This window comes from Cynoglossus semilaevis, chromosome 8, assembly GCF_000523025.1.
Source record: "Cynoglossus semilaevis isolate Cse_v1.0 chromosome 8, Cse_v1.0, whole genome shotgun sequence".
NCBI classification, from domain to species: domain Eukaryota; kingdom Metazoa; phylum Chordata; class Actinopteri; order Pleuronectiformes; family Cynoglossidae; genus Cynoglossus; species Cynoglossus semilaevis.
Window position 1 is genome coordinate 22,797,976 of NC_024314.1, and position 22,694 is coordinate 22,820,669.

At 39.9% G+C, this 22,694-nt stretch overlaps 4 protein-coding genes across 9 annotated transcripts in view; 3 read left to right on the forward strand and 1 right to left on the reverse strand.

The window, feature by feature from the left end:
* smo (smoothened, frizzled class receptor) overlaps nucleotides 1-5,173 on the forward strand; it is a 6,126-nt gene extending 953 nt beyond the window's left edge. For both annotated transcript variants that reach the window (XM_008315729.3, XM_017033943.2), the window contains exons 2-12: nucleotides 429-628; nucleotides 826-1,035; nucleotides 1,135-1,307; nucleotides 1,395-1,614; nucleotides 1,762-1,885; nucleotides 1,996-2,088; nucleotides 2,559-2,667; nucleotides 2,974-3,159; nucleotides 3,645-3,793; nucleotides 4,103-4,237; nucleotides 4,330-5,173. In XM_008315729.3, the coding sequence (XP_008313951.2) occupies nucleotides 429-628; nucleotides 826-1,035; nucleotides 1,135-1,307; nucleotides 1,395-1,614; nucleotides 1,762-1,885; nucleotides 1,996-2,088; nucleotides 2,559-2,667; nucleotides 2,974-3,159; nucleotides 3,645-3,793; nucleotides 4,103-4,237; nucleotides 4,330-4,928 (2,198 nt within the window). In that variant the 3' untranslated portion in view covers nucleotides 4,929-5,173. The remainder of the gene's footprint in view (nucleotides 1-428; nucleotides 629-825; nucleotides 1,036-1,134; nucleotides 1,308-1,394; nucleotides 1,615-1,761; nucleotides 1,886-1,995; nucleotides 2,089-2,558; nucleotides 2,668-2,973; nucleotides 3,160-3,644; nucleotides 3,794-4,102; nucleotides 4,238-4,329) is intronic.
* Nucleotides 5,174-6,490: 1,317 nt separating this feature from the next.
* cax1 (cation/H+ exchanger protein 1) lies at nucleotides 6,491-13,915 on the forward strand. 2 transcript variants are annotated; one of them, XM_025057520.1, is made up of 20 exons: nucleotides 6,491-6,673; nucleotides 7,758-7,934; nucleotides 8,023-8,153; nucleotides 8,821-8,929; nucleotides 9,037-9,153; nucleotides 9,246-9,307; nucleotides 9,387-9,575; nucleotides 9,785-9,970; nucleotides 10,149-10,248; nucleotides 10,342-10,483; nucleotides 10,574-10,757; nucleotides 10,892-10,991; nucleotides 11,087-11,205; nucleotides 11,879-11,916; nucleotides 11,999-12,126; nucleotides 12,533-12,669; nucleotides 13,232-13,326; nucleotides 13,425-13,503; nucleotides 13,577-13,685; nucleotides 13,762-13,915. In XM_025057520.1, the coding sequence occupies exons 1-20, from the start codon at nucleotides 6,598-6,600 to the stop codon at nucleotides 13,833-13,835; spliced, it is 2,352 nt and encodes a 783-aa protein (XP_024913288.1). In that variant the 5' UTR covers nucleotides 6,491-6,597; the 3' UTR covers nucleotides 13,836-13,915. The 2 variants fall into 2 exon arrangements, with proteins under 2 accessions (XP_024913288.1, XP_008313949.1); XM_008315727.3 differs by having other exon boundaries at nucleotides 6,492-6,673; nucleotides 8,020-8,153.
* A 433-nt stretch (nucleotides 13,916-14,348) lies between these two features.
* Nucleotides 14,349-17,983, reverse strand: klhdc10 (kelch domain containing 10). Of its 4 annotated transcripts, none has more exons than XM_025057280.1 (10): nucleotides 17,732-17,983; nucleotides 17,268-17,325; nucleotides 17,104-17,192; nucleotides 16,831-16,985; nucleotides 16,595-16,743; nucleotides 16,428-16,512; nucleotides 16,236-16,302; nucleotides 16,106-16,153; nucleotides 15,867-16,006; nucleotides 14,349-15,767 (listed from the first exon to the last, which is right to left on the reverse strand). In XM_025057280.1, the coding sequence occupies exons 1-10, from the start codon at nucleotides 17,820-17,822 to the stop codon at nucleotides 15,558-15,560; spliced, it is 1,092 nt and encodes a 363-aa protein (XP_024913048.1). In that variant the 5' UTR covers nucleotides 17,823-17,983; the 3' UTR covers nucleotides 14,349-15,557. The 4 variants fall into 4 exon arrangements, with proteins under 4 accessions (XP_024913048.1, XP_024913049.1, XP_024913047.1 ...); XM_025057281.1 differs by having other exon boundaries at nucleotides 17,747-17,982; XM_025057279.1 differs by having other exon boundaries at nucleotides 17,104-17,325; nucleotides 17,732-17,982.
* A 153-nt stretch (nucleotides 17,984-18,136) lies between these two features.
* On the forward strand, nucleotides 18,137-22,362 carry zc3hc1 (zinc finger, C3HC-type containing 1). Its single transcript, XM_008315725.3, has 10 exons — nucleotides 18,137-18,512; nucleotides 19,135-19,240; nucleotides 19,500-19,650; nucleotides 19,783-19,866; nucleotides 19,972-20,099; nucleotides 20,299-20,438; nucleotides 20,576-20,855; nucleotides 21,137-21,298; nucleotides 21,417-21,629; nucleotides 21,722-22,362. Exons 1-10 carry the CDS (start codon nucleotides 18,379-18,381, stop codon nucleotides 21,821-21,823), a joined length of 1,500 nt encoding a protein of 499 aa, XP_008313947.1. The 5' UTR covers nucleotides 18,137-18,378; the 3' UTR covers nucleotides 21,824-22,362.
* The last annotated feature ends 332 nt before the right edge of the window (nucleotides 22,363-22,694 follow it).

Below are 22,694 nucleotides of genomic sequence, written 5' to 3' on the forward strand. Positions count from 1 at the left end.
CTAGTAATAACAGAAACAACTCCTAGTCATCAACTAGCGGTAGCTGGTAGCTGTAAATGAATCATGATAGCACCAAACGAATCAACGTTCCTAACTTTGATTTTTAGGCATTATACTTCTAGAACAAAATGACAAATAACAGCAGATATATGTTTATGTTTTACATCTGTTTTTATTTGTAGCTAATCCAAATTATTGAATTGTTCATATGGAAAACTGTCGAAAACAAATTAAAAAATATAATATTTAGCTTTAGTTTAATTAGCGAAATTTAGCTTCAAAGAGAGATTTTCGTGATTATTGAGTAAATATGACTCGCAATTATAAATATTATATTATTTTTAAATGTATATATATTTTAATTTCTTGATGTAAACTCAAAGTGAAATATTTCAACTTGTCTCGTCTGTCTGTTTTGAATGTTTCAGGTCTAAGAAACGCTCCTCGCTGTTGGTCCGTCATTCAGCCACTGCTGTGTGCTGTCTACATGCCCAAATGTGAGAATGGTCAGGTGGAGCTGCCCAGCAAGAGCCTGTGTATGGCCACACGTCGGCCGTGCAGCATCGTGGACCGGGAGAGAGGCTGGCCCAACTTCCTCAGATGTGACGAATTTCCTGTTGGATGTTCGGTACGTTTGAGATCATGCGTCAAGAGTAATTAAAAAATGACAACTGAAATCCATCGTATGTTTAACATAAACTACAATTACTGCCATACTGATGATAATCATGTGATAATTATGTGTTTGAGATTTCAGCCTCTTGAGCGATTGAGTCCGACAGTCCAGGTCTAGAGTCACTGACCCCTGTTGGTTTCCTTTTGCAGAATGAAGTGCAGAAGCTGAAGTTTAACACTTCAGGTCAGTGTGAAGCTCCGCTGGTGAAGACGGACATTCAGTCCAGTTGGTACAAAGACGTGGAAGGCTGCGGTATCCAGTGTGACAACCCTCTCTTTACTGAGTCGGAGCACAACGACATGCACATCTACATCGCGTACTTTGGCACCATCACACTCCTCTGCACCTTCTTCACCCTGGTAAAAATAACTTCTACACCTGGAACTTTTCTGTGTTGACCTTGAGGATGAACTTGTTTAAAAATACAATCTATTTTTCCTCATTTTCTTCATCTGTAGGCCACATTCCTCGCAGACTGGAAGAATTCCAACCGGTATCCCGCTGTCATTCTCTTCTACATCAATGCCTGCTTCTTTGTGGGCAGCATTGGCTGGCTGGCCCAGTTCCTGGATGGTGCCCGCAAAGAGATCGTGTGCAAGAGTGACAACACAATGCGTCTCGGGGAGCCATCGTAAGCACATATCCCATACCGACCAATCAGATCTCTGAACAGAACAGCATCAGTTTCCAACAAAACAGGCTGCTCTCTTCTCCCCAGATCTTCAGAGACGCTGTCGTGCGTCACCATCTTCATCATCGTCTACTACTCCATGATGTCAGGTGTGATTTGGTTTGTGATGCTCACCTACGCCTGGCACACGTCCTTTAAAGCCCTGGGCACCACCCACCAGCCGCTGTCCGGCAAAACCTCCTATTTCCACATGGTGACCTGGTCCATTCCCTTCATCCTCACTGTGGCCATTCTGGCTATCGCTGAGGTGCAGACATCTCATTATTTACTTTCATATCATATCACAGATGTGTCTGGTTTAAGAACCATCCAACTGTGCTGATCTTAATGTGTGCACAGTACTGAACAGAGGGAGTATTTGTAAACAGTCTGACGTCTTTGGCGTGTTTCACAGGTGGATGGAGACTCAGTGAGTGGCATTTGTTTCGTGGGCTACAAAAACTACAAATACAGGGCCGGCTTCGTCCTGGCCCCCATTGGTGTTGTGCTGGTCGTTGGTGGTTACTTCTTGATCCGAGGTGAGCAGCAGCATTTGTCTGTAATGTTATCAATCAAGTTTATATTTTTTTTTATAATGTTTTGTATACATTGTGAATGAATTGATGTTGTGGTTTATTCCTCGGTTTAGGGGTCATGACCTTGTTTTCCATCAAGAGTAACCACCCAGGTCTACTGAGTGAGAAAGCAGCCAGCAAAATCAATGAGACCATGCTGCGACTCGGTGGGTTTTATTAGCTTTATACAATTTTTTCTATGGATGGCCGATAATATCGGCCAACTGATATTAACATATTATGTAATATCTCTAAGAATCATAATCGCGTTTCCTCCGATAATGAAAACAGTTTTTGGGATAAATGGCTCTATATTAAGGTGAAAATCACTAGATGGCAGCATTGCAGCTCTTTTGATTGGTTCACTCATACAGTGGTTTGTACAGATAGATGTACATTATACAGTGTTTCTATGTTGGTCAAGTATTGACTTAGTCACTGCACCAGAACTGTTTTGCTGTACAGGAAACTGATGATGCTCGATGAAACTCGTCTAACCTTGAGGCGCACAAAGATATTGGTCTCATACAGTGGTTTGTACAGATAAATGTTGGTGACCCCTGATGTACATTATACAGTGTTTATTGCTAAAGTCTTATAATATCATCTCATATCTAATTTGTCATGTCTTTTACAGGTATTTTTGGGTTTCTGGCTTTCGGATTTGTCTTCATCACTTTTGGCTGCCACTTCTACGACTTCTTCAGCCAGGCTGAGTGGGAGCGGAGCTTCAGAGAATATGTGCTGTAGGTATTTCTTTAACATAATTTTCTGTTAAATCACTGCTCCAGAGAGCCACGCAGAGAAATCCACAAACTGGTTCTGTGGCCCGTCTGAACCACACCTCCAACCGATGTGCTACAGCCGTGAATGCAGCCCTGTTCCCCCCACAGTGTTGACACTGGCGGGATTGGAATTAATTTCCCCTCAAACATTTGACCCACCCTTCCATGCTGACACACAGACCCACCAGTCCTCCTCCACCAGAGGGTGGGGGAGGCACGTGCAGTATGGGGGAGAATGCTGACTGACGGGTAATGCGTTTACAACAGGTGTGAAGCCAACGTGACAATTGCATCACAGACCAACAAGCCCATCCCGGAATGCACCATCAAAAACCGTCCCAGCCTCTTGGTGGAAAAAATTAACCTGTTCTCCATGTTTGGCACCGGAATCGCTATGAGCACCTGGGTCTGGACCAAAGCCACTATCCTCATCTGGAAACGCACCTGGTGCAGGTGAACAGGCGGAGATGGCCTTTTTTTTTTTTGTCTTCCCAAATGAATACGACCATCATTAAATTATATAAAATCCTCTCTCTGTTCCATATATGGTTATAAATAGGGGTGGAAATTGCATGGTATGAAGAAATTATTATAAAATTCTTATGAAAAAACTATTGGTCAGGATACCAACATGACTTCTCACCACCTGATTTGCTTAACCAATTGGAAATGTTTTATTTGTAAATCGACTATGTATTTTTCTAAATCAATTTAGAAAGTTTGTTCAAGACATAATTGTGATCCAATGAAGAAGAAACCAGTAATGATAAAATATTGACTGTAAAACATGTTGCTATTGCTAACCTTCGTCCTACTTTTTAATTGCCTCAGTTACGAGGTTGCTGACTTTGCTTTTTAGCTAAAGAAGAAGGAAATTGAGTTCTTCTAGTGGGTTTATCCTGGTCCAAAGACAGCCTTCAACTCTGTTTGTTTTATAGGATTATTGGCCGGAGCGACGACGAGCCCAAAAGGATCAAGAAGAGCAAGATGATCGCCAAGGCATTCGCAATGAGGAAAGAGCTCCACAAGGACCCTGAAAAGGAGCTGTCATTCAGCATGCACACTGTGTCACATGAAGGTCCAGTGGGTGAGTGTCAGAGTGGGTTTTTCTTTGTCATTTACAGAAATGTCTTTTTCATATTTTCAGCTATTCAAATAATCGATTAATCAAATTGATTATCGATTACAAAAATAATAATAAAAAGTTATATCATTTGGAAAGGTTTGGGCTGTATTAAAAAGGTGAACGGGCAGCACCCCGGGCCTTAGTTTGCCTGATCTAAACCTTTTTGTGATTTCAGTATCAATGTTAGCTCAACCAGGTGAGAGCAGTTCGAATCTGCACAGTTGTCCATGTTTTTAAATGTCAACTGTGTGCTTTTTTTGGCGTTTACAGCTGGAATTAATTTTGATTTGAATGAACCGTCCAATGACATGTCATCAGCCTGGGCACAACATGTGACTAAGATGGTGGCGCGACGAGGTGCCATCTTGCCCCAGGACATTTCTGTTACACCTACCGGTACACCAGGTGAGAGATGGTGGTCCAAACTCTGAGATTATAACTACTGGAGGACATTCAAAACTGTTCCTTCATCCATTTGTTATCTTTATGCTCTGTAGTGCCACCTCCTGAGGAGAGGAATCGACTCTGGATGGTGGAGGCTGAGATTTCACCGGAGATGATAAAGAGGAAGAAGAAGAAAAAGAAGAGGAAAAAGGAAGTGCGTCCTCTGAACGAGGCGGTCGACCATCAGGCGTATGCTCAGCGGGAGTTTGGCCGCAGCTCGGTGCCTCGTCTGCCCAAACTGCCCTGCCACCCCAGCCTGGTCGCTAACCTACAGGAGCAGCAGATGCAGGAAGAGGAAGTTCTGCCAGGATCGTACTCGGAGTTTCAAACCTCACACCCTCTGTCCTTTGAGGAGAGATGCCCATACCCGCTGTACCAGGGCAGCCGGAGCAACTACGGCCGCAATCTGCCGTCTCATCGTTTGGCCCTCAGTGATCGTCCAGAGGATCTGGGTCTCGGCCCGCGCTGTCCTCCTTCAACTTCCACCTGGCACCCCACTGGATCCTCCTACTACCCCCAGGAGGTGGATGTTACAGGGAGGTTGGTGAATGTGGCCCGAATGCCAGCAGGCAGGAGGACTGGAAATGGTCCGATCCACTCCAGGACCAATTTGATGGAGGCAGAGCTTATGGACGCAGACTCCGATTTTTAAGAGTGCAGGATGTCTTGGTTGTGTCACACAGACAGTAAGCTATCATAAAAGTGCTGGATACTTTCAGAGTTCTTACTGAAGTGCACCTCAATGTCCAGAGGTCAACACAGAACAGAACAGAGTTTTAAAATGTGTTCATCTGATTTACATAGTGTCATATATTTCACGAATGGAAGAGGAACGCAATATTATGTATATAAGAAAAAGAAACAATGACTTTTGCTCCTTTTGTTTTTGTCATGAAAGGTAAGAAAAAGAGGCAGCTAAACTGTTTATGGCTTGAAACAATTTGTTTTTAAAGAAAATCCTATGGTTTCAGGTTAGCATACAACAACATGAAATATAAAATACACCAATTTAACTTGATCAGCGACTTCGGTGTTAGATTTAAAAACTGTTTTTGTAATTGTTCAAAAATGTGTAGGAGTTAATGGAAGTGTGTACGAAGTTCAATAAAGAGCAAGTAGCTCTCTGGCCTCTAGAGGGTGATAGAAAACATATTTTAAATACTTGGTCCATGATTTGAACGTTCTGGCGCAACGTTTTTGTTGTTAGGCAACCCAGCACTGTTACTCGGTCAAAATGTTTTTGTAAAACAAGCACACTGGGACTGAAGGTAAAAGCCAGGAAGAACAACACTTTCACACCAGCAAATTAATAGAAACATTGCAACCACGTATTATGCAAATGTTAGCTTAGCTAACTAGCTTGTTTTCCGTTGCCTGGTGCAATGGACTTCCTTTAGATGCAGTTGTTGTTTGAATTAAATGATTTTTTTCATTACAAATGTACGGAAAAATAATTAAATGATTTTTTTCATTACAAATGTTATACGGAAAAATTCTTATTTTTCAACTGTTGTATATATTCACCTTGTCATTTTCTTCTATTTACTTTATATTTTCAAAGTCTGAAACAAAAAGTTCCTTTATTTTTACATTGTTTAAGCTAAAAATGTTGTGTACTGTACAGTAAAATATGTTTTTTCAGTAGTCGTCGTTTGTGTACGAATCTATACCACATCATTTGATGCATTGCCATGATGTTCACAGAGAAAGGACATTTACACAGTTAGAAATAGTTCATTATTCTAAATAAATTAAATACAATTTGAGCCCATATTTTTTCAAGCATTAAAGTATCATTATGAAATGCTAAATATGCTAGAAATATACAGTAAGAGTTACTTTTCATTCAGTTAATTAAGTTCTTATTCTGGAGTCATTTGTAATAGTTTTCCTCTGGTGTAAAACCCGTCAATTTTAATGTATAAAGGTTTTGTTGTTTGTTTGTTTTTTTGTAAATAAAAGTAGCCTTTTAATTTGTGTCTTTTTTGTTCTGGTGATATGTCGTTTCCTTGTTTTTATTTACTTATAAACAAAAAGTGTTCCTCGGTTATTTGAAGGGACCTCCTGGGGTTGATTTGAACTTTAATATGCATTTAGTATTCATTTCAACGTTTCAACGTTCGTTTGTTTTTGTTTTGTTTTGTTTATGTCGGATTGGTGTTTTGTGGACACTTGATATTTACCTTCCTGCGCCTTAAGAGGGCGATAATCAGCAGTGTTAATCGACCGGCGGCTGCAGTTTATAAAGAGACGATGAAGGCTGGGGACATTCATACGGGACCGACGGTTTAAAGAGAAGCGTGGTGGTGTGAACGGAGACCATGTCGGACAGAAAGTCGCTGTTAAAGCAAGCTGAGGGGGAGAACGTGCGGAGAAGATCTGCTGCTGATTCCTCAGGTGAGAGTGAGAGAAACACCTGAAGCTCTTTAATCCACCAGCTGCCGTTACTGCAGACTGTTAGTAAGAGAAAGATCCAGAAAAGTCACTTGTGCCTCCAAGAAACTATGATGAATGTTTAAAAAAAGGTCCAAGGTGAGTGTTGTTTATGGAGGCACAAACATTGATTTTTATTTTATTTATTTATTTATTTGTCACAGTGGAGTTTATCTTTTTTCAATTCAGTATTCTCTCGTTAGAAAGACGACTTGAACCAAACAGATGGGCTGACTTTTTATTGGAGTTTATCTTTTTTCAATTCAGTATTTTCTCGTTAGAAAGACGACTTGAACCAAACAGATGGGCTGACTTTTTATTTACTTTGGCTAGTTTATAGAAGATGCTACCAAATCGCTTTACCTCTGTTTTTATAAATGACCATTTATGCACATGTTGCACGATTATGTATTTAATTTGTGTTACTTGTCTCACAGTTTAACACAACACAGGCCCTTTTCAATTAACTACCAATTAATTTCAAGCAGAGACTTTGAATTAAAAAAAAATTCAAGTCTGTAGTTTTGCAGCACCAAATTTGTGATGACTGAACATTTCTAAAACCGTGTGTAAAGTCATGCCCAGTATATGGACGTTTGTCCACCAAAATTCTTCAAGATAAGACATTTCAATGGGTTTTGCACCTTAGCCCTCTGCTAATACTTGACTCTGGGGTTTTTCTGACGATCACTGCTACTACACAGTCTGACTGGATATAATGGACACTAGTTTTCTTTGTTGTTGATTCTTTTACATTTTCAACTCTCATGACCAGTGATTATAAGCTTCTATTTTTGGTTGTGGAGCACAGCACACTTGGCAAAATTTAGTTTTTAATACCCGTAGACAGCAATGCATCGCTAACAGAATCAGTCTTGGAGCGTAGCAGTAAAAAAAAGTGTAGGGGACATTCTGCATGACTCTCAGGAGGTTTTTGTTAGTCACACATTATGGCATGGCCCATGGATCTTCAGACTCTGACCTGACCAAAGCTGTGTAACAACTTTAGAAACGCCTTCATTGATTATTTATTCTTATTCTTCATCAGAAAACTACATTGATCCTGAACTGCATCGCCATGGTCACCAGCGACATCCTCAGACTGATAGGCTCTGCGTTGGCCCCCATCATCCCGAGCTTGGAACCATTACAACACCTTCACCGGAACCTTCTTCCTCTCACTTCTGCCACTACTCTCCAAAATGTTTCCTGGCTGTCCACAAAGGTGAGTGATGAAGTAGGTGAGCGATGACAGAGGTAGACCTAGTAAAAATATTCATTTGTTTAATGGGGAATTCCTAATTAAACAGCAGCTGGACACGGTACTTCAGCCAGGTCTACTCCGTCCCAGTACGCAGAGGAAGGTTGGCACGAGGCCACCACCAAGACCACAATCAGAGCTGAGAATGAGGTGGAGGCACACAGGGAGGCCAACAACTACAAGGTCAGTAATGGCTGAGCAATATCACTTTAAAAAAAAAAAAACAAAGCTGTTGATTTTAGCCTTGCACCTATACTTTACTCTAAACCTCCTTTCCTGTAATGTGTCATTCTTAGGCTTATTTTGACTTAACCTTAATTTAACTAGTGTATATGATTCATTTTATTTATTTTTTGGGTTAATTGACAGCATCTTGTTCATGTTCTTACTAACCTTTATGTAAAATTCTACCTGTTTTGGGTTCATATTTAGACATGTGTTTCTATATACAGTATTTCTGTCTTTAAGCTACTTTCTGGCTGTATTTGGACAACTTTGTTTAGCGCCAAGTTTAGGTTTATTTGCACCAGTTTTTGCCTTCTGTATCACAACATTTATGTATATATAGCCATTAATAACAAACCAATGGTGTGAAAAGAAATAATAGTAGGGCCAAGTATGAACTCCTGTGGCAAACAGAAGCTTCACTACAAGGAAGCTTCTGTTTGTGATTTGTCCTTGACAAACCTGTAAACAGTCTTTAAGGGGTTAAAGGTCAAACTTTTACTGTCTCTGTCATGAGAACCTGACAGCAAATTTTAGATATGCTAAGTGCTGATTTCCAAGACCCTGACATTCACAGTTCACTACGTGGTGTGAATAATTTGTATTGTCTTTTATGGTTCCACAGTTTGGCTTTAGAAAGTGGAAAGGCAATGTAACAGAGCGGCCCATTGAAGAAAGATCAGATATCGCTAAAGAGTTGTACGCTGATCTTAGTGTCGTTAAACCTCGACAAGGTATTTCTGCTCCGTTTTTTTTCTAATTCATGTCTCTTTGAGTGAACATCAGTACCGATAGTCGGCTGTGGTTGCTGAATTAATGGCGGTCTTCTCCTGTCTTTCAGGTTCAGTGGTGTCCTTTGGAAATATAGTTTATGTGATTTTATTCGGGTGGTGGATCTCTTTAATCTACATCCTTGTGTGTCCTTTACTGTATTTAACATACATTTGTGCTCCTTATGGTAGGTGTTCTGCATTTGTCTACTTTATTCATAGTTGTCATTTTTTTTGAACATCATTGGATTTTTTTTTTTTACTATTTTGCTCATTTTAGGCAAACTTTGTCTAAAATTGGCCTGGTACTTTATTTGGCCGTTTGGGAAGTCAGTAGAGAAGGTAAATATTCAAATCTGTCAGTTGAAGTTGTTGTTGTTGGGTTTTTTTTTTTAAACAACCAATAATGTGATGATTTTAGGCCAGTGACAAAATGAAGGGCCCAACTGTGATACCATCAAGGTCGGAGGGCGTTGTTGAAGACAGGGACAATGATGACAGCAGGGTCCATGTACGGGACAATGGCACGACACCACTGCTGGTGTCTTCACCGGTCACTGTGGAATTCCCTGTCCCACAACTACAGGTCAAAACAACTTCAAAGCACTGGGTGAGAGAACAAGGACAGCCTTGATATTTAACAAGGTATTTAGAAACGACAGACGTTGCCCCCTAGTGAGGTTTTATGGTATTGCAAAGCCCTGGCCAACATGGGGAACCAAACAGGATGATCACAATTCTTGAAAGTTAATAAAGCACATACAGAAAGACTGTCTCAGTGATAGAATAATAAAACCTTCTTTTTGTCCCCCTCTGCAGTGTCGAGTCAGCACCTATATTTGGTTGATACTGTGTTACCCGGTGCTGGCTGTGGTCCACTCTCTGGCCTCTGTGTTGTCCTGGATCCTTATCTTCACCATCCCTGTTTCCAAGATGAATGCTCGCACACTGGCGACTGTCCTACTCATGGCACCGGAGGACGTCCAAATACGTAAACTAGAAAAGGTAGTTTTCCATCATTAAGACGCAGACGAAAATGGTCCGAAAGATTTAGAAATACGTAAACTAGAAAAGGTAGTTTTTTTCCATCATTAAGACGCAGGCGAAAATGGTCTGAAAAATGTACGTAGGTTATCGTACACATTTGAATCCCAGGATCCTTATCTTCTGTGCTCTTTTCCAGACGATTGAAGGTGAAGTCAGAGTCATCCTCTGCTGTTATCAAGCTGCCAATGTGCATTACATCAAGTACACCGTTCAGGGAATCAACATTTTTGCTCTCAGTATCCTTTTCAGTGAGCTCAGCTGCTCCTGCCTTTGGCTCTGTTGTTACCATCCGTCTGCTTGTTCTCCTTAAGACGTCCGTTTCCCCGCAGACTCGCTTCCTCTGGTATTTGTCACCTTGATTATTGGCTACACTGACCGCACATCTGCTTATTTTAGCTCAGAGGTCAAGTTTGCCACTGCCATTGCCTCCATCATCCCTCTGTCTTACTATATCGGCATGGGAATAGCCAGGTAAAACTAGGGAAAATGATTTGATCCCTACAGAAGGCTAACCTCTGCCGCGCCGCTCCCGTTTTATCACGTTACATTCATCTCCTGCAGCATTTCCGCACAGAGCAATTTTGCGGTGGGAGCAGTGGTGAACGCGACTTTTGGCTCCATCACTGAGATCACGTTTTACATCACAGCACTTCTACAGGGGTACAACGCTGCCAGCAAGTGTTATGAGGATATTGTAAAGGCAGCCCTCACTGGAACCTTGCTTGGATGCATTCTCTTTATACCTGTGAGTGACCTAAAAGGACTGAAAGTCAGCCAATACAGGGCAATATACATCACTATGTTGTGTTGTTATCCATTTGTCTCCAAGGCCCAGATTGTATGACCAGATGTTTGTGGCTGTTGTTCCAATGTGTACAGGGTATCTGCATGATCATTGGGGGCATCAAACACCGGGAGCAGAGGTTCAACAGTCGTTCTGCAGGAGTCAGCTCTGCTTTGCTCTTTATTTCCGTTGGAGGTGTGTACGAAAGACACGCGCAAACACACTCACACACCCACTGCCTTTGGGTACACTCCAGATAAGACCCTCACTGCTGTCACGTCTCTCCGTAGGTGTGTTTGCTCCCACTCTGTTCTCAAAAACGTTCGGTAATCTGGTGTGTGAAAGCTGCACCAGCATTCCAAGTAATACCAGCGTTCCCTTCGCCTGCAAGGACTGTCATTATGACATGGTGAGCTTTTGTGGAACCTCCCAGGGGTCTCAACCTGTGGCTTCCTGCAGGCCAAATCTGGCCTGATTATAATACTTACATCAGACAAGTAGATCTCATAGAGGAAGGGGCTGTAATTTTTATTTTAAGAAAATAATTGTTTAACTAATTTTACATCACAGCAAGTCTGTCATGTTTAATATATAAATGTGAAATTATTGTTTTTCTTCTATATAAATCAGTAGTATTACTATAGTACTGAAAACATTATACCCTTAACAATTACCATGGTTTAAATTGGCAAAATATTTTTAAAGCTCATGTAAACTTTTAGTCCAGTGGTTCTCAAACTGTGGTATGTGTACCACCATTGGTACGTGGGGAAAATTCATATTTTCAGATTTACATTTTCAATTATAAATAACAAATCTGAAACATACAATGCACAATTAATCCAACATTTAAACATAAACATATTTATAAACATCTCTCCTGTGGTGGAAGCTAACAGTGAAGGCCTCTGCTGCTGTATTCTAATGTTGGTCATCATGGTGGAACTCAGAGATCAAGGTTTTCTCAGGTGGTACAGAGGATAAAATAATTTTGAGATTTTGATATGACTTCATTAATTACATAGAAAATGAATAACTGTTATAAAATCTTATTTAATTTGTCTTTTTTTGTTGCTTGACAGAGTGCAGGTGACCCACATTTGATTCTCACCCATATTGAGTAAGAATCCTCTTCTTTTTATTTTCTAACATCCATGTGTTTGTGACTTGTGTATTAATTTGGAGACATACCTTTGACCCAGGCCCCTGGTGTACACTATCTCTGTGCTGCTGCCTGCTGCCTACCTGATTGGGCTCATTTTCACCCTGAAGACCCACTCCCACATCTACGACATCCACATCAGCGACGGCCACGGCGGCCATGCACATGGTCAGTACACAAAGGAGGATTTTCTCAGCCACCAACCCATTGGTGTGGTCACTGGTGGGCTTCTGTATGCTGCCAACTCCCGTATAAATGACAGCAGTCCGGTCACAACAGCAGGTGTGTGTGTGTGTGTGTGTGCGCGCACATAGGGCTTTTTTGTTTTGTTTTTCTTTTAAAGAAAATCAATACTAACTGCCTGCTGCCTGTTTTTAACTCACTCCTGTATGTGAAAGACACCAGAAGATTAATTTAGAGTTGTGCATGTCTACAGTAGAAAGCATGTAAGTGTGAAGTATCAGGACACAGTCTGCACGTTGCATGGATATATTTGAACAGCGAAAGGTGAGTCACCAACATTGAAAGTATTTGTAAGGGAAATTCATAGTATTTTGTTTTTCGCCGTCCTCAGGAGGTCATCACGTGGTGCACTGGTCACGGTGGAGAGCTCTGGGAGTGCTGATCGTAGCCACAATACTGATGGCCTGCTGCGCTGATCTCAGCACCGAGAACATTGAACCCATTCTGAACCATTCCTCTGTTTCCCAGGTAATAAATGAGTTAACAAAATATGTGGGGTCAACGATTCTACATATGGCTGCTTAGGTATTTACAAGAGTTTTGAATGTTTTATTTCAATGTTAAGACATCAATTGGTAATTGTTTACTCATTTCTGGTTGGTGTTTAACTTCCAACTTTTCATTTAGCCTTACGCAATAGTTAAGCAATAGCTATTTTTGTATTTATTTATATTTTTGATTAGGCTGGTTTTTGGCTAATGTCTGCCTAACAAACATTAGTAACATTAACCTATTGCTGTCTATGTATGTTTATGTCTGACTTCATAGCGCCTCTTATGTGCGAGCCTGTGAGTTGCAACCATATTTAATGGCGCCTCCTGTGGCAGCCTGTGTGGTTTGCCAAGAAAACTTTCACAAAATGTTTAATTGCTACTTTTTTAAGCAACTGTATGAACCATGACTATATGAACTTGATTTCCACATGTACAATATGTGACAGTATATTAAGAGTACTACAGCAATGGCTTACGACAATTGCACGTGCCTGTGTATTTCACCTTTCGTTGAGGTTTACTGTTCTCATCTGCAGTACTTCATCGGTGTCACACTGTTGGCCATGGTGCCAGAAATCCCTGAAATTGTGAATGGAATCCAGTTTGCTCTGCAGAACAACATCAGCCTGAGGTTTGACTGATCTCTTCTGTGTATGAGTGGTTATTTATTATGGATTATTGTGTAGAACACAGTTTTATGATGTGTTTTTTTTTCCCCACCCTGTGCAGCCTTGAGGTTGGTAGCTGCATTGCTGTTCAGGTCTGCATGATTCAGATCCCTCTGCTCATCCTCTTCAATGCGTTTTATGTGAGTTTATTTCCAATTTCAACACATTTGTTTAAATAATTCTTGATTAAAAATGTTTTCCCCCTTCTTTCAGGATGTGGGGTTTGTTCTTGTGTTCAGTGACATCCATCTCTGGGCCAGCATCTTCAGTGTCATTTTGGTCAATTATATTTTCATGGATGGAAAATGTGACTACTTTCAGGGTAAGTCATACTGAAGTAATTCCCCCGCTACTATAAATTGTGGACGTGAAATACCATATGGGCTCTGTTTTCACAGGCACTGCTCTTGTGGTGGTTTACTTCATCCTGTTGGCACTTTACTTCTTTGCTCCTCCTCCACACACTTGTTGACCTGCTTCCAGAAATACATCTACAAAATCCCATAATGTCAGCTTGTGTATATGTAACTGTATGGTCACTGTTTTTTTGGGGAAAAAAGTCTATTATCTTTGTTTGAAATTTAAAAATAAATAAATTTAAAAAATAAATAAATTGAAAATACAGATTAAAGTATATCATTGTTTGTTTGCTTTTTTGTAGTTCCTAAATGTCTGATAATGGTGAATGGGTTTAGTGTGGATACTAACCTCATTGATTGGTCAGTTTTTCATGTCAGGTATTATTGGCTACTTTTGGAGCTGTTTATTTGTAACAGCTGCCTTCATTTTGGAGGATTTCCAATGTAGTTTCATATAATATATACTAGAGCTCCCTGAGCTAGCTAACTTTATGATAGTTTGTGATAAGATTTTGCTTAAATAAATCCTATTCTTCTTTATTAGTCATTCCTTGAGGTGAAGCTATGGCAAAGTTAAGGGTTTCATAACTATTCTTTTGTTTGACTAACAATTCTTAAAGCGTTGCTATTTCTTAAACACTTTTATTGACAACTGCAACATGACAGTCACATAGGTTTACTGTACAACATTTAAATGGCCACATTTTCTCAAGTAAAGGATTGAAAATGAAACAGATGTTAAAAAAATAGATGACATCATGCAACAAGAAGTCCACTTGCAAATCATAAATTAAGAGGTAACGAAAAGGAAAAAAGTGCAGGCAAATTAATGTAAATCATCTGACAACATCCTTTCTGTACAAAGTGTCTCTATAACCTAAAAAGAAAATCAATATTATCTTATTGAAGAATATTGATATTTTCAAAGCACATTTATTTGGCATCATTGTTTTAACATAAAACCTTCAATCAATAGGTTTTGAATCAATTTCTACTCAACTTATCTGAGCATGAACATATTGTACAATCTTTAAAATTTTGAAAGGCACTGCAGTAAACACACGCCTATGATTAAAGTGACTCCCAGTGTGGAGATTAGTTAATCTATAGAGAGGAGTGAACATTTGTACAGAATAACATTGTCTTTATTTAAATAAAATCATCTTAAATACTTGTAAGAGCACCAAAATCACAGTGATGTCTTTGAATGGTTTGGTTTTTTTTTTACAAATGACAACTGCAAGCAAAAGTGATGAAAACTTAAACCTACCACCCTTCTGTATATATTTCTTACCAGATGAGTATTATATAGTTAAATGTGTAATGAAAAATAATAATCCTGCCAAATTAACAGTACTCTCCTCCACTTCTTAAGACTTAAACTTCTTCCTGTTCCCCTTTGTTAGAAAAATAGGTAAATGGCTACAAATTTGCAAGTCTGTTTGTGCAAAGTGTAGTTTTATGTGATGTAATTAATCCCCCCTCAAAAATATTTTTTTTCTTCAAATAAATAAACATGCAGTTCTCCTATGCACAATTGTTTTAAAAATGGTACTGAACAGAAGTCCTTTAGCAATTACTGATTGGCTGAGGCGGGTACATTGCCACAAAGGCAACACTTCAGGAACTTGACATCCCACTTCTTCATTTTGACAGACTGTGATGAAGAGAAGCAAAAGAAAAGGCACCCCATTGTTTTTGCTTTTAAGGTGGAGCTTCTTTTGGCTGCGGAGCAAGAGGGCAAAATCCAGAGAGTTTTGGTTGTGACTCACATGTTGTCGCTTCATCCAATCCAGCCAAGACAATCCGTGCCTGTTTGCCCTCCATCGTGCTACTCATTTCAAGCGATGTATTAATTCCTGTGTTAAGCCAAGGTTTAACAACTCCAAGTTGGGAAGTGAAGACATGTGAGGGAAAGCTTTGAGTAGTTTTTCCCAGCATAGCTCCAACAGACTGGGCACCACCAGCCAGATCTTAAAGAGAGAGCCAGTTCTTTTGTTTTCGTGAATGTCCACAACACCACCGTGAATGTACATGCAGCCAGCCTGTAGATGCAGGGAAGGACAGTTGAAAAGTACATGGTTTTTAATGGAGCATAGATTCAAAGTCAGTCACGTGACCAGTAAAGACAGTTCTGTACTCACTGGAGTGACAGCAGCACAGTGAAAGTAGGCCGGCTCAGGCATCACTGCTGGCAGTTTACTCCACTGGAAGGTCTGCAGGTTGAGCTTCCACAGATCAGCTAATATTACCTCTCCATTATAGCCTCCACATATAAATACATCTGCAAAAGACATTAATGATCCAACATCATTTATGATGATCTAAATGTACAGTTGTGATCTTAAAGATTCTCCCAAATCTAAAAAAGATGAATGATCACCATTTCTTATTTGCACACAGCTATGGCATCTCCTGGGAGCTGGGTGCCCTGGGTAAATTACAAACATATTAGTATCAATAGAGTCTGCAAAAAAAAAAAAAAAAAAAAAAGAGCTCATCAAGAGACACACCTGTTTTGCCATGAGGTTTAGTCGTAATCTCCTCCCAAGAATTAGTCTCTAGATTGTACGCATGCACCTATTGAGAATATAAAAACAGTCAGTTTAACTGGCACTAATCTTGTTATAATTTAGGTTACTTCTCAGTTATGTGGGCAGTTTATATGAAAACATTTGGTGACTCAGTTGTGCAAAGCTCAGTACCTTGTCCAGAGGATAAGATGTCCAAGATGTTCCACCTCCAAGAATGTAGATTCGTTGTCCATCATGTGCTATTTCATGCCTATACCTGAGGTAGACGACAATTAGTTCTGTGATTCTTCAGATAATATAAGCGTGGGTACATAAGAGTGCTAGTACAGCAGTATTACCTCTCCTCAGGCAGGTCATCCCTTGGATTGTTGGGCTTTAGGTGGATCCATTCCCTAGCGGTCAAGTCCAGTCTGTGCAAATCTGTGCTGTAAATATAGCCCGTTGTTCCTCCAAAAACATACAGGAAGCCATTTATAATGACCATTGCCTGAAAGAGTACAAATGTAAAGTCTCGGATGTTTGAGGGTTAAAAACTGAATTACACTATATGCTAAAAATTACTGACTGAAGCTACCTGTCCGTAGATTCTGCTCGGCTTCTTCCCACGACAGTTTAGAAGTGACCACCGCTTGTACTTCACGTTGCAAACGTGAACATCGTTGCCATTATTTTCACCAAAGGGGATTCCAGTGCCTCCAAACACAAGGAGGTTGTTTCCATGCAAAACAGCTAAACATAAACAAAAAAAACCCCGCATATTAATTATCTTGCATTCTTCCTTAATAAATATAAACGAATCTGAACTGACATTGGAAAAAATATAAATAATACATATATACTCTTTCACCTGACATAGATGCCAACTCTGTGGGCATGTAGCCTTCCGTCCGAATCTGCTGCCAGCAGCCTGTGGCAAAGTGGTATTTCCACAACTCCCTAAACAGTGGATAATCTTCATTGTCAGAGCCTCCTGACTCGTCATAGTCAGGGTTGTAACCTCCAAATACATACAAGTTGGTGTTGTCCGCAACACAGCGGTGCCCACTGCGGGCAGGGGGAGTGCGGTGTCCTGAAGATGGATCAAAATTTGAATTATAAAATGATACACTACGTTTGACGTACATAACACGCTTTAATGGAAAGTGTCTTTACCTCTAACTAAAGGAATTCATGTGTGCGTCTTCTTATTGTAATTATTATTCTACCCATTGTACAGTAGACACTGTAATTTTAGTTAGCGCGTGTTGCTACCTAGCTAAAAAATATATAAACAAAGTGGGATTCTGACTAGTGTTGCTAGCTTGCGTGCTGCTATTAGCGATGCCACCAGCGATTGTGGCGTTTAATTGCAGTTAAACAAGCAGTTCGCTTGGCATTGTCAGCAATCACAGCTGTGATGAGACTGTTTAAATACAACCACAGTCAATGAAAAACAAAACTACCCTGGCATGTGCAGGGTAGTTTTGTTGACCGACCTACTAAAGTCTCACCGTGCGGCGGCCTTCCACTCAGTCTCTCAAATTTGTTCAGCTGCTCTGGACAGCGAGCCCCGTCAGCGTTCCACATTGTTATGATCCAATCCCGGAGACAGTTACATTAAATAAAAATACCATCTGCTAAAATGTCGCTAAAAACCTCGCAAATCGTTTAACACTACAGTCGCTGTGATGCAACTCATTTAACAATCCCTCCGGCAGTCAGGCTTTCAGCCAATCAGAGGGCTCGATATTAGGAGCGTGCGTCATCATAAATGGGCGTGGAAACACCGGGCCGTCTCCAAAACAAGAGCTTAGGTTGTATTGCAGTTGCAAATGATCAATTAACTGTATAGACGCCAACAGCTACAGATCGATAAATCGATCGATAGATTTTCTAAGTCAAAAGCAAAGAACTTGAATAAACAAACGTAGTTAACAACAAATGATTCACGTATGTAATAATATATATATGTAGCCCTAAATGCATTTTTACACATTTTTCACACATATTTGTAAATGTGTAAAGATGTATTTAATGTAGATAAAATGTGCGAAAATGAATATAGAAGAAAGGAAGAAAACTGTTATACAAAGCGGAACCTCTTGTGTGTGGTTTTATTTTCTGGGGAACGTCAAAGACAAACATGGCGGCGCTCAGTGGCAGTCGTGGGGATCGACTTAGCGCATCTACTTTGTTAAAGTCTTCCCTGACTTCTCCGGAGAAAGTCCGTGAAATTCTCAATGAGGGATTGTCTTTGGGAGGCACCGGCGCCACCAGGTCAGTTGACCGAAAGAACCTGCAGCGCATGATCTGATTTAGATGCAGTATGACGTTAGCTTGTTAGCCTAACTTTAGCCTGGCAGCATTGCCTGCAACTTCACAGTCACTGTTTGCAGGCTGTGCAAAAGAAATATATTTTGATGCGTGTGCAATGTTCTAACCTTGAACGCGTAAAAGTTTGTATTTCTTTACTTTACCAAATCTGTTTTAAAAAGCTTTACTTAGATATGGTGAATGTTATATATTCGCCCCTATCCGGGGGTTTTACGTAACGGGAGTGGGGACAGGTAGTTCATAGTTATTTTTTAGTCCGTTTATAGGTGCTACCGAAAGCAATAGAGCCACATAAATCATTTCTAATATGTAATATTATACTCAGTTATAATTAAAATGTACCACTTGTTGTACCAAATGTTTGTTTTTTTCTCAAGATATTTTGGATGTAGGTTATGAAAGTTGTACGGTCTTTTAACGTTAATGTAGAGGATGCTTTTCCATTAAACATGCCATGTAAGTTACAGCTTAACCTGTCTATGCTACAGTATATGAGCCTAGCAAATGATTTGGGATTATATTGTCTACAGATTTGTCTCACGTCTTACATTTGTTTGGATTTCAGTGGGCGAGGAGATTTAAAGGTTCTGGAAGACACTGAAAGCAACACTGAAGCACCTTGTGATGCAACAAACAAAGAAGCTTTTTTCTCCAGGGTGGAATCTTATTCAATATCCTTTTTTTAAATATTTTTGAACTTTTTGTTTTCCTTTATTTTAACACAAACATTATGTTTTACTAGCCTATATACTGTGAAAAGACTCTTTAAGAAATTTTGCTTTTTGTTTTCCTTTATTTTAACACAACCATTATGTTTTGGTAGCCTATATACTGTGAAAATACTCTTTCAGAAATTTTGCAGAGTCTATTTTATTTTGTTGGTGTGTCCAGTATGTTTTTATATCGCTGAAATATTCCTTAGCAGAGCACTGTTTGAAATGGGCAGGCAAACCACACACGCTATCTCCCCTGATGTGCGCCAGATACGGCTGGATTAATGTGGGCTGTGATATGCTTAAATGCTCCAGCTGCCAAGCTTTTCTTTGTGCTTCACTACAGCCATCTCTGGACTATGAAAAATGTAAGTTTTGAAGGTTGCAAACAATGGCAACGCCATTACAAGGGCACGCATTATTTTAGCAAGGTCAGGCTAAATGTACAGGTCTGCCAGGAATGAAAAATCAAAGTTATAGACTCTTTCTTTTCTCAATAGATGAGTCCCGCATTGCAGAGATATCAAAGCAGCTTCAAACGCAGCATGAAAAATTTTGTCCTTGGCCCGATTTTCCCTGTCCAGGTAAGAATGATTCCACACTGTGTGTGTCATTTAAAATAGTTATGTACCACATAATAACAAAGAAGTGATTTTCTTTTCATTTCTGAATACTGATTTTTATTCCAGAGCGCCTCTGGCTGGTTCCAGACTGTGAACCATCAAACCTTCTCACTGCCTTCTTAGAACGCTTCCACAGTGCTTGTCTTCTTGCTCAGCAGTTGCCAGCCATGAAACCAGAGCAGCTAAAGTCTATGGTGAGGCAGGCCAGTAGTCTTGTCATAGATGGTAGAACATTGTAATTGCGTTACTTGTCTATTTTTATATTTTTATATTTTATATATATATATGTTTTTATATATATATAAGTTTATATATGAGATAATTAAACAGATGCTAATTATTTCAGAAATCTGTTTATTTTATTTAATTAAATGTCCAAATTTATCCTTTCAGTCTTTGACTGAAGAAGTTATCAGTGTGATACTGCAACTTGTCGAGGAAGAACAGAAAAGAAAGGGGGAAGCTTTATGCTCTGAACCTTTAGATGTGCAGGTGGCTGCATGCATTGTTTCTCTCTGCGGGTGGGCAGCGAGGTGAGTCAAAAGAACCAATTTTAAAAATGTACAGTGTATTCTTTTGCTATATAATTATTGATTTTGTAGTATGGTAAAAAAAAAACCTGCATAGTGTGTGTCGAAATGATGTCTTAGACATATACATTTGTTCTCAGTCCGGCTATGCAGGCGATGAATCTGCCTACCCTTACCTGCTCCTACTGCATGCGCAAAGTGGGCTTGTGGAACTTCCATCAGATGGAGGAGGCAGTTGGAGATAAAGATGCTCTTCCAAGCCCTGCAAGCCAGACTGTTCGGTCAACCAGTCCTCTTGTAGCAGCAGCAGCAGCAGCACAAGAGGGTCAAGGAGACCAGCCCACATCTGCCTCACTAATGCCTCCAACAACTCCATGTCGTATGAAGCTCAGGAGCCAGGACTCTACACGCTCTGAACAGGTTTGTCTGTATGATTAACTACAAAAGCTACTAAAGGCTTATCTTTTATTTTTTTATTTCATTTCTATAACATATATTGAAATTTACTTTATTGAGAACATGCTATAAAAAACAAAGGGTAAACAAAAAGGGAAACAAACCCAAAATGTTTTATTTAGAGATACATTGATTGCAAATTTTGACATATTTAGTCTTTCAAGCTAATGACACATTAGCCTCTCCTGGTCTCTGACATGGGATGCACAATAACTTATCAAATCCTGTTCTGTTGCATGTGTCAGGGTGAAGGAGCGTCCCCAGTAGCCTTGCGATCCCGAAGCAGAGACTCACCAAGCCCCATTGAAGAACAGTCAAGTCCTTTGTCCAGGGGAAAGAGACCTGCAACTCGCAGCAGAGCCCTAGGGGACAACATTGGGCCACCTAAACGACTGTGCCTCTCCTCTGTATGAGCCCACATCTGTGATTTCATTTTTTTAAACCAGTAATTGTATTAATTACTAAATTGTATACAAGACATCAGGAACTTTTACATAATGTTAAAGTATTTCTCTCTTATTTCAGGATGAGCCTTTACCCAAAAATGCATTTGACCCTCTTGCTCAGCATAGAGACTGGTGCCCATGGATTTCTGGGGGAAAGGAAAATGTGGATCCAGGAATAATTTCTTTTAAGGAAGGAACATCAGTGAATCAACAACAAGGTTGGAAGGCTGCTCTCGATCTCCTCATGCCCATGAAGGAATCCCCAGATACAGCAGAAAGCAGTCCAGCACAAGCAAGTCACATTTTTTTGTGGTTCATTTTTTAAAAATAAGGATTCATTTATCATCAAACCACCTTTTACATCTCATTGCTTTTTCCTCACAGGGCGCACGTGACAAGTCAAAGAGAGTATTTGCCATTTTTCGTCAGTGGCAGGTCTCCTGTTCACCGTCCCAGCAGAATAGTTCCAACGATCGTCGTCACTGAAGTAACACAATGACCTGTGGTTTTATTGCAGGAAGGTGTTAAGAGTACCACTGACCCCAGTGTCATACAAGTGTTAATATCACCATTTTGAGAACTCCATTTGATTTAACCTGTAGCCCTCTTGTTAATTGGTCTTTGAGTTTTAAGAAGATATATGATTCAAACCAGGCAAACTTCCTCTTATCCTCAGAGCAGTCAAGCAATAAAAAATGAAATGTGACAAACTGTTGGACCGTACATTTAATATGCTCAAAATATCATTACAAAAGCAATGTATTTGCTCCCTTATGAGACACTACAATATGTTTCACTTGGTAAGTTGTTAGGTCTCAAAGTCCTCTCAGTTTGTTCCACTACAGCTGATGTTTACTGACCAGTTATATAGAGGTTTATTTTGAGTAAAATACTCATGACTGTGACTAAAATAGTGAATCATCATTTTCCAAAACCCAACCATGTTGTTGTCGCTGTAGAAAAGAAAACAGCCAGCCTGGGGAAAATTTAATATGATAGACTGAAAACCTGAAAACGTAATACAGAGAAAACAGCCAGCCTGGGGAAAATTTAAGTCGTGTTTTTTTTAAACAATGTGGTTGTTTTAAAAAGCAGGACAGTGCAGACAGTAGTGGAGTACATGTCCTCATCCCAGCACCCTTTAACAACTACAGTGTCCTACAGTGAAATTGATTACACGTGTCCCTTATGACCATGTTTACAGTCCAGCTGTATCTGGAGTGTCGATCTTAAACACTTGAAATGTACTGCATGACATCTTAGTTATGTCTTGTGTGTTTTTGTGCGTGTGTATAAGTGGTCATCAAGAACTTGGACATAATCCTGTGGAATCCTTAGACAGACTACCTACCTACTA

Coding starts and splice junctions, on each gene's coding strand:
- cax1 (XM_008315727.3), top strand. CDS start 6,598: ATGTCGGACAGAAAGTCGCTGTTAAAGCAAGCTGAGGGGGAGAACGTG. Junction 10,249..10,341: donor AATCAACATTTTTGCTCTCA/GTATCCTTTTCA, acceptor GTTTCCCCGCAG/ACTCGCTTCCTCTGGTATTT. Junction 13,327..13,424: donor CAGAACAACATCAGCCTGAG/GTTTGACTGATC, acceptor CACCCTGTGCAG/CCTTGAGGTTGGTAGCTGCA.
- klhdc10 (XM_025057279.1), bottom strand. CDS start 17,822: ATGTGGAACGCTGACGGGGCTCGCTGTCCAGAGCAGCTGAACAAATTT. Junction 16,986..17,103: donor AGAGTTGGCATCTATGTCAG/GTGAAAGAGTAT, acceptor GTTTATGTTTAG/CTGTTTTGCATGGAAACAAC. Junction 16,303..16,427: donor CATCTTATCCTCTGGACAAG/GTACTGAGCTTT, acceptor TATTCTCAATAG/GTGCATGCGTACAATCTAGA.
- zc3hc1 (XM_008315725.3), top strand. CDS start 18,379: ATGGCGGCGCTCAGTGGCAGTCGTGGGGATCGACTTAGCGCATCTACT. Junction 18,513..19,134: donor GGAGGCACCGGCGCCACCAG/GTCAGTTGACCG, acceptor TTTGGATTTCAG/TGGGCGAGGAGATTTAAAGG. Junction 19,241..19,499: donor CCAGGGTGGAATCTTATTCA/ATATCCTTTTTT, acceptor TTAGCAGAGCAC/TGTTTGAAATGGGCAGGCAA.